This window comes from Mauremys mutica, chromosome 12, assembly GCF_020497125.1.
Source record: "Mauremys mutica isolate MM-2020 ecotype Southern chromosome 12, ASM2049712v1, whole genome shotgun sequence".
NCBI lineage: Eukaryota > Metazoa > Chordata > Testudines > Geoemydidae > Mauremys > Mauremys mutica.
In genome coordinates, this window is record NC_059083.1 from 38271936 (window position 1) to 38282102 (window position 10167).

Consider the following 10167-nt stretch of genomic DNA (forward strand, 5'->3'; position numbering starts at 1 on the left):
AAACCAGCCTTTTCAGAGGGACATGGGACGGCTGACACATCTAGAAACTTAACATCATAGAACTGGTCAGTGAGTCTTCGCATGTCATTTTCAACTCTCACAAAAGGAAGAGGGTCCCTGCGATCTCCTGGAGTACCCAGATCTACCAGAAGAGAGATTCACCCGCCGAGAGAACCAGGACCATGAGGATTTTCTCGGTTTTACTTTGGATTCTTTTCCCAGGTGAGAGTGACATGGTCTTTTTGTGGCTCACTAGAAATATAATGCAAGTATTGGGTTTGCCAGCTTCACCAACAGAGCCTGAAAGTCTCAGCTATGCTCTTGCTGTGGTTCTAACTCACCCAGGAGATGGAACTTACAAAGTGGGCAGGTCAGTAAAGATTTCAGCACAGAATCTGTGTCTGTGTCTGCGGAGAAAGTTTTCTATGAAAACAAAACAAGGGAAATTTCAGCTGAGAAGGAGAATTTTTCAGAACATTCTCAGCACAGCTGGATAAAGAACAGCAAACAATATTCATTACAATTATTTGATGAAAACATTGCCAGCATTTGCAACCAATATTATTTGCAACAAATATTGAGGCTAAGAATGTAGCCAGATTCTAAAAGGGATTGGAGATTTAAATGGATATTAAGAATATGCAGGTATCATAATTAGCACCAACCAAAATTTTGGACTAGAAAAGACAGCACACACTTCTTCGCTTAAGGCGATGCCTAGCTATTCCAGATCAGGAAGAGACCGGTGTGGGGGGCAGATTGTCCCACATCTGCACACTGAAGGGTTCTCACACTTTTCTCTAAAGCACGTGTCTCTGGCCACTGTTGGAGACAGAATACTGGATGTTGGGTCTCATCCAGTCTGGTTATTCCAATGTTCCTATAAGATGAATTCTAGCTATGAACATATGAAAACAGGAAGTTATAATAAAAGTCATGTTGTAACCTTGACCATATGGGGCACTACCCATGTGATAGTTATAACTAATTCTATAGGGTGTGATTATTTCTAGCTACAGAAAATTGCTTTCCTCACTGTAGAGTCTGAGCATCTTTCAAAGGGCTGGTCTACACTGCGGGGGTGGGGGGAGATCATCGATCTAAGATATGCAACTTCAGTTATGTGAATAGCGTAGCTGAAGTCGAAGTACCTTAGATCGAATTACTTACCGTCCTCACGGTGCGGGATCAACGTCTGCGGCTCCCCATGTCGACTCCGCTACCGCCGTTCATGTTGGTGGAGTTCCGGAGTCGACAGGAGTGCGTTCGGGGATCGATATATCGCGTCTAGATGAGACGCGATATATCGATCCCCAAGAAATCGATTGCTACCCGCCGATACGGCCGGTAGTGAAGATGTACCCAAAAATGTTTGCAAAAGTGCACCAAATAGTACAGTTTGGAACTTTTCAGACTTTCTATGAGACAACATCACACTGTAGATGAGTTCTGTGGTAGGTGTGGCATCCCAACCTGGTGCGTTTTGGGGCATCACAGTATAATAGGAACTAGCTGAATCAGTGTGTAGGTAATAGTGCACTGCTTCCCCCTGCCTGGTTATTGGGAACATTCAGCACCAGTGGCTAAAGTTCCTGGTGCGTGATTATTTATCTGTGTAATACGTGTACACACACACACACACACACACACACACACACACACACACACACACACACACACACACACACACACACACACACACACACACAGTTATTGAAAGGGCCTACAGCCAGAAAAGGTCCATAAACAGGTAAGAGCTGGGAAAGATTGATCAGTCACTGATGAGACAAGGCCTCTGGTTTGGGGAACAGGCCTTCACCACAATATGGAGCTAAAAAAACCTGTAGCTCCAGGGTGAGGGCCACCAGGAGTGAGCTCAAGGGAGCAAACCCCTAATGTAGACACGCTTTGCACTGGTGCATCCTGTCAACATTAGTTGATTGCGGTGTTGCTATTGATTGAGGTTTTATTGCAATTCTCTCAATAGTTGGTGTTTTTTCTTAACACTCCAGTTTCTAGATACCTGTGATTTGGGGAGAGTTTCAGCTTTCATTTAAAAAATGTTTCTATCTGTCATAGTTGTGGAGAAAAAGCTTGAAAACATGATGCAAGTGCAACCTAAATACTCAAAATCCAAAAGGCAAAGAAAAACAAACACACATTAATTACTTAAAAAAAAAATCTTCATGACTTTTAAGCCAATCTCATTATTGGGGGCGGGGGGGATGTTGACTCATGACTTTTGATTACACTTGGGTATGTCTATACTTAAATTGTTACTGTGTCACAGCTACGCTGCTGTAGCACTTCAGTGTAGACACTACCTATGCCAACGGGAGAAACTCTCACATTGGCGCAGGTAATCCATCTCCCTAAGAGGTGGTATCTAGGTTGACAGAAGAATTCTTCTATTGACCTAGCACTGTCTACACAGGGGGTTAGGTTGGCATAGCTACTTCTCTCAGGGTGTGGATTTTTCATACTCCTGAGTGGTGTAGCTATGCCAATGTATGTTCCCAGTGTAGACTAGTCCTTTTTTAAATGGGGGAAATGTATTTTCAAAATGACTAAACTAAAAATCGCTGATGAGATTTTGCACAAAAAACATTGTCTCTGGTCTCACACAAAGCCAGGATAATTTTGGCTGAAGAGGAAAATTATTCAGAACATTATCAGCAGAGACAGTTAACTAATGGAAAACCTTATTCACTAATAACTACTTGACGAAAAGATAGCCAGAATTTGTGACAAATATTCACAACAAACTATTTGACCAGCTCTGGCGACGAGCATGTGAAAATAGGATGGGATAATGTAAAGCCCTACTGAAACCTTGATAGAAGGGACACCATCAAATACTTGATGTAATTAGTTTTCTAGGCTGTGCTTTGTCTAGCTAATTGCTAATATGGCCCTTACCATCAAAGTATCTTTCAAGCAACTTTCAAAGGCTGGGTTTAAAAATTAAATAAATAAATAACTGTAACAAAAGTGAACCAAACAATACCAATGTAGGGCCTAATCCTAGAAACACTTCCACATGCTTAATTTTAAGCACATGATTGAGCCCACTGATTTACTCTAAGCATGAGTGCCAATGAAACCAAAAGGAGTTCTTCTGTACTTAAAAGGAAGCACATGGGTAAATATTTGCAAGATAGAGGGGTGGCACTTTTCTGACCCCTTGTCTAGACTAGCATTTATAGATATGTTAGATCAAGCTAGCTAGCTCTATTTAACTAACACCTTCCAAACTGTATTTTAGAAAGGGCTAAACTAGCCAGGTTGCTGAACTATCCCAGCATGGTGCATGTTGGAGCATCACAGTGGAGCATGGGCAGGGGGAGGGAGAGAACCCCTGAAATGGAAAATGAAAACAAAATGACATTTTAGGTGAAAATGAAAAAAGAAAATTTCATTTTGAAAAGTCAGTTTGAAATTGAACTCGTCTTTCAATGTTCAATTTTCCCACGCGGAAAATCCAAATATTGTTTTGAAACAGAGTTTTTCCTGCCCCATTCACCTGCTCCCACACAGCCCCAGGGGAGAGGCACTATTGCTCTTAGTCCCTTTGCACAGATTTAAAAAGTCAGGTTTGGGGACAGGGGAACCTGGAAGCTGCAGGCTCTGACCCCCCTGTCTGCCCCGCAAAAGGCTGAAGCATCACCCATAACCCCTCCCCCCCTCACACACACACCCGGACATGTGGGGGCAGGTCACCGGGTCTCACTGTCTCTGTCCCTCGCAGGCTGCTGGGCGGTGACGGGCCCCGGGGCAGTGAGCGGCCCCCCGGGCGGGTCGGTGGCGGTGCGGTGCCGGTACGATTCGGGCTATGAGGGTAATAAGAAGTTCTGGTGCCGGGCAGGAGGTCGGCGCTGTTCCAACGGGCGTCACATCGTCGAGACCGACGGGTCGGAGGCGGAGGTGACGCGGGGCAGAGTCTCCATCCGAGACAATCGCACCCAGCGCGCGTTCACCGTGACCGTGGAGAACCTGACACCGGCAGACGCCGGCACGTACCACTGCGGGGTAGTGAGAACTGGGCCTGATCTCAGGGCCGCTGTGACACTCACCGTCTCCCCAGGTAAATCCCGGCGCTGCCCCCTGGCAGTGTCGGGGCTGCCGGGCTCGGGGCAGGGCCGGGGGGCGCTGGGCGGGGGAAGGGGGCGGGTGTCTAGACCGGCAGATCTGCTCAGGGCCGGCTCTACAGTTTTCGCCGCCCCAAGCAGCGCGCCGAATTGCCGCCCTGGGCGGGGGGCAGTCTGTGCCCTTAGGGCAGCAGGCGCGTTTCCGTGGCTCTGGCTTTTTTGCTGCCACAAGCCACAAAACAAACAAACAAAAACCCCACCTGCACGGGGGCCCGGAGCAGCGGAGGACGTGGTGGGGGGGACAAACCTGCCGCTCGGCCGGGGCGGCGAAGGGGCGGGGGAGAACGAACCTGCCAGCCAGCCTGAGCAGCAAGGGGGCGGGGAGCAACCTGCTGGCCGGTCCGGCTGTAGCAATGAAGGGGCGGGGGCCGGAGCAGCCAAGTGGGGGGGGACCTGAAATAAACCTGCCGACCAGAGCAGCGGTGTGTGTGTGTGTGAAACAAACCTGCCGACCAGAGCAGCGGGGGGGTGAAACAAACCTGCCGACCAGAGCAGGGGGGGGGGGTGAAACAAACCTGCCGACCAGAGCAGGGTGTGTGTGTGTGTGTGTGTGTGAAACAAACCTGCCGACCAGAGCAGCGGGGGGGGGGGGGTGTGTGTGTGAAACAAACCTGCCGACCAGAGCAGCGGGTGTGTGTGTGTGTGTGTGAAACAAACCTGCCGGCCGGAGCAGCAAAGGGGGGGGTGGGGTGTGTGCCGGCCAGAGCGGCGAAGGGAAGAAAAAACAAAACAAAATCCCTGCGGGGCGGCGGGAGCGCGGGTGCAGGGGGACTCCCAGCCCTGCAGCCCCCAGGCAGCGGAGCGCACACCCCAGCTGGGGGGGGGGGGCAGGGGGACTCCCAGCCCTGCAGCCCCCAGGCAGCGGAGCGCACACCCCAGCTGGGGGGGGGGCAGGGGGACTCCCAGCCCTGCAGCCCCCGGGCAGCGGAGCGCACACCCCAGCTGGGGGGGGGGGCAGGGGGACTCCCAGCCCTGCAGCCCCCGGGCAGCGGAGCGCACACCCCAGCTGGGGGGGGGGCAGGGGGACTCCCAGCCCTGCAGCCCCCAGGCAGCGGAGCGCACACCCCAGCTGGGGGGGGGGGCAGGGGGACTCCCAGCCCTGCAGCCCCCGGGCAGCGGAGAGCACACCCCAGCTGGGGGGGGGGGGAGAGAGAAGGGGGGCGGCCAGGGCTCCCTTACGCGGGGCGCTCGCCATGCGGCCCCTCCCGCCGCTCCGGGGGGCGGGCAGGGAAGGACCCGGGCTGCGTGCCGGGCTGGCTGCAGCCCTGGCACCACTCCCAGCAGCTCCCCTCCTCCGCGCGCTGCCCCCTGCAGGGCCGCCGGAGCAGCGAACCAAAAGAAAAAAACCTGCAAGGGCGGAGGAAGGAAGCAAAAAAAAAAAAAGGGGGGGATTCGGCGGGAAGCCGCCCCTGGGAATCTGCCGCCCCAAGCACCAGCTTGTTCGGCTGGTGCCTGGAGCCGGCCCTGGATCTGCTGTAACCCGGGCGGGGCCTGGCCCGGGGCTGCGAGGGGCCGGAGGGCGGGGGCTGCCCCGGACCAGCCATCGAGCCCCTCCGCGGCTCCCCGCAGCGCCCTTTGCCCAGCGCGCCCGGTCCCTGCCCAGCCCCGCAGCGCTAATCACCCCGCTACTGAGACCCCCAGGCTCAGCCCCGCTCCCCCGTGGCTGCCAGGCCCAGGGGCGGCTCTAATAATTTCGCCGCCCTAAGCAGGGCAGCGCGCCGCGGGGGGCGCTCTGCCGGTCGCAGGTCCTGCGGCTCCAGACCCCAGCGCGCCAAGCAGGCGCGTGGGGCGGCATTGTCGGGGCAGGGCGGCATTTGGCTCCGGCTGACCTTCCGCTGGTCCCGCGGGTCGGACGGAGCTCCCGCAGGCATGCCTACGGATGCTCCACCGGAGCCGCGGGACCACGGTACAGTCAGCAGGCACTTCTGTCCCGGCCGCGGGACCGGGGAAGGGCGGCGCCGCGCGCCGCCCTGCTTGGAGCGGCGGAATTTCTAGAGCCGCCTCTGCTCCGGTGGACCTCCCGCAGGCGTGCCTGCGGATGCTCCACCTGAGCCGCCTGCCGCCCTCCCCGCGGGACGCCGCTGGGGTCTGGAGCTGGCCCTGGCCAGGCCCTCTCACTGGACACTCACACAAAAGTTATTGTTTGCTGGCTCCAAAGAGACAGAACATGCGCCAGCCTGTTTAGCTGAAGACTTAACCTCTCAGTTTGATACACAGCCCTTATTTGTAATAAAACCAGAGTAGCTTTGTGAACAAAGAGCAGATATGCAGGCGATATGAGGAAGAACAGAAGACACAAGTCACACAAAACAAAAAACCTGCTTTCTAGTGACTGAAACTTAACTCAGCAAGTTGCAATCTTGGTCTTAAGCAGGTTTCTCACCTATAGTCAGTTCCCAGAGACATCAGCCCCCTTGGGTGAAGGATCCACTTTTGTCCCATTACCAGAGCTCTGGCCTCTTGTGTCCCATGAATGAAGGATGCCAAAATGGCTTTCTGCTTCTATTTCCCAAAGTCTATAGTCTCTGTTTCAAGTGGTAGGAAGGCATCCTGGGGTTGCAGGCTCCATCCACACTCATGATTGTTAAGATGTCTCCACCCTCTGCCCCCGCAGCCCCTCGTTAAGATTGATGGTGCATTGTTTACCTTATATGTAGATGTACTTTCCATTGTCCTCTGCGGTATCACCTAGCTTAGTTCAGATTGGAGACACAAACGACATTCCTTTGTCTGGGACAGGCTGGGTTTATGCACGGCTTGCAAACCACCTTTGAAGAACACATTTTCCAGCACACGTCTATAGTTCTTTATACACTGCCCATACCTCCATCATGCAAGTATACTAATGAGCAGCATGTTACCAGTTCGCATAGGATACCATATATGACACCCGTCAGAGACAGATTCTAGCAACAGTGTGTAGGGACAATGAGTGTGTCATGCCTGACATGAATTATGGCCTGGGGTGCCCTGTGCCAGATGGCATTGAGGGGCTCCCTGGGTCACAAGTGGCTCTTGTCTTGACCAAGGGCCTGTATCTAATCTTCTGTCACCCCCTTCACAACCTTGAGAAACTCCCACTTGTTTCCTAGATTTTCCCACACAACTGTCTGATTTCCCCCTCACCCCGTCCCCCATGCAGGAGAGGAATTAATGCTGGAGGATGCAGCCTCACATTACATCTGCCAGTTCTTACTCAGACAAAACTCCCACTGAAATTCATGCCGAGTCTGCCTGAGTGAGGACTGTGGAATCAGATGAACAGTTAGACCCAGGATCAAGACAGGCCCAGAGAGGTGGGACGGAGGTGAGATAAGCGAGTAATTTTAAATGCCACTGAATTGCAAAGATTTGTGCAAAGTAAGGGGGGTAAAAAGACTTTGCTATGAATGACAGGGTCATTATTCATGAATATTTGGCCGCCTCCTGGATACTCACAACAAAACTCATCAATCCTAAAAAAGTGTCATGACTTTTAGCAGAGATGCTTGTTAGTCCCAAAAGACACATTTTACAGGAATTCTTCACTATTTGTTATTAGCTAGTCTCACACTGAAAATTGTTAAAGTCATCCACTGAGAAGGTAGGGCTGAGATATTCCTGAGCTCTGTGTTAGGTAGGTTATAAAATAAATAGAGGTGGCCATTCAGCCCTACAGCGATCAGTGCAATCTCCGCCAGTGGGTGTCAGAATGGAGTGGAGAAGAACATGGACTGAGATGTAGGTGCAGAAGGAAAGGGAGGAGAAGCCAGGGCCTGTCTGCAGGAATTTCTTTTCACCATAGTATCTTTTCCCTCAGTGAAAGCTTCTCTGGTTTTCCATTGCTAACCCTATTCCATGAGCAGTGATTGAGAAATGGAACATAATAAAATACTCCAGAGCTCCAAGATAGAGCAAAGAGAAGACAAGAGACAGCAACATCATCAGGAGAACAAGGGGATAGCCAAAGGATTTTAAAAGCAACAAATCTATGTCTAGGTTGTGAAGGCTAGGACTATAACAATGTTTAATAGGGGACTGGATAAATTTATGGTGGCTAAGTCCACAAATGGCTATTAGCTAGTATGGGTAAGAATGGTGCTCCTAGCCTCTGTTCGTCAGAGGATGGAGATGGATGGCAGGAGAGAGATCACTTGATCAGTGCCTGTTAGGTTCACTCCCTCTGGGGCACCTGGCATTGGCCACTGTCGGTAGACAGATACTGGGCTAGATGGACCTTTGGTCTGACCCGGTATGGCCAGTCTTATGTTCTTATGTTATGTCTGATAAGAGGGGAATGTAGTCTCCAGAATACATAATTAACCCATGGAACTCACTGCCACAAGATATTGAGGTCGAGAGTCTAGCAGGATTTAACCTTCTTATGGATAATTAAGCCATCCACTCACCCTGGCTAAGGACAGAATTATGTCCTGGGGCTTCAAAATATAGAATCAGCCACAAAGTGACAGGAGTTAGGAGGAAGCTGCCCATATGGTTATGTTATTTCAAAATGGTCCATAATGGGGTTTCTTGCACCTTTTTCTGAAACATCTGGTATTGGCCACTGTCACACAGGCTCCCTGGCTAGATGGACAGTTTATTTGACTCAGTGTGATGATTCCCATGTTCCTATCTAGATGGATGTGTCCATGGCGTGGGGAAGAATATGGCCGGAGATGGAGATACAGAGGGAAGGGGAGGAGAAGCCAGGGCCTATCTGCTCACTTGTTGGCCAATAATGCAGGATGAGGCATTTAAACACAATGTGCTCATGTCAGAATAGTTCTGTCTCATTTCCTACCTCTGCTGCCACCAGTGATCTCTGCAGAGGAAGCCAAGTCTTGCTCACTCTCCCCAGTCCCTCAATATTGTTGGAGTTCCCCCCAAACCTCTTCCATTTAGCTCCCCAAGAACTCAGTCTGATTCCTCTCTCGTCCCTCAGGTTCCTTTAATTGGCATACAGCAAAGCTACATTATCTCACTGGTTTCAGAGTAACAGCCGTGTTAGTCTGTATCCGCAAAAAGAACAGGAGCACTTGTGGCACCTTAGAGACTAACAAATTCATTTCAGCGTAAGCTTTCATGGGCTACAGCCTACTTCATCGGATGCCTAGAATGGAACATATAGTGAGGAGATATATATACACATGCAGAGAGCGTGAAAAGGTGGGAGTTGTCCTACCAACTCAAAGAGGCTAATTAAGTAAGAAAAAACTTTTTTAGCCATTACAAACATTGAATCTATTTCCCCATGTTAAGTATTCTCACACCTCTTGTCCAACTGTCTGTAATGGGCTATCTTGATTATCACTACAAAAGTTTTTTTTCTCTTACTTAATTAGCCTCTTACAGTTGGTAGGACAACTCCCACTTTTTCATGCTCTCTGTATGTGTCTATCTCTCTCCATTATGTCACTGGGGCCATCAGCAGTTGAAGTAGGATACAGAATTACAGCTACTGTGTTAAACGACCACCACACCACCTTTCTCCGCTGCAATGGCCTAGCTAGTACACACGTCAAGGAGCTTTAATAGCCCAGCCACCATGCAGGCAGGTGCCAGCTCGAACAGGAAATCAATGAACAAGGGCTTGGTAATACAGCTCTGTCTGCTTTCATTTGCAGCTGTGCCTACCTCACCACCGACGACACCAGAAAAGGACCTGACCGTTGCCACCTCCCCATGGACTGTTCCTGAAATAGAAATATCCACCTTCTCCTTTAACAGTAGTCATGCTCCTGCTGGGTGAGTGCCCCAACTCATGATAGAGGCACTGTGAGGTCTCCTTTCACCCAGGGGCGGCTCTAGAAAATAGGCTGCTCCAAGCAGCGCGGTGTGCTGCGCCGCCCTTCCTCGGTCCCGCGGCGGGTCCCCTCTTCCCGCGGCTCCGGTTGAGCTCCCGCGGCAGGTCCACCGGAGCCCCGGGACGAGCGGACCTCCCGCGGGCACGGCTGCAGACGGTTCGCGGGTCCGGCGGCTCCGCTTGAGCTGCCGCAGTCATGCCTGCGGGAGGTCCAGCCGAGCCGCGGGACGAGCG

The 10167-nt window shown here is 51.6% G+C and overlaps 1 protein-coding gene across 1 annotated transcript; it reads left to right on the plus strand.

The window, feature by feature from the left end:
• The first annotated feature begins 182 nt into the window (after positions 1-182).
• On the plus strand, positions 183-9879 carry LOC123346759 (CMRF35-like molecule 3). The gene is made up of 3 exons (XM_044984222.1): positions 183-222; positions 3749-4084; positions 9755-9879. Exons 1-3 carry the CDS (start codon positions 183-185, stop codon positions 9877-9879), a joined length of 501 nt encoding a protein of 166 aa, XP_044840157.1.
• The last annotated feature ends 288 nt before the right edge of the window (positions 9880-10167 follow it).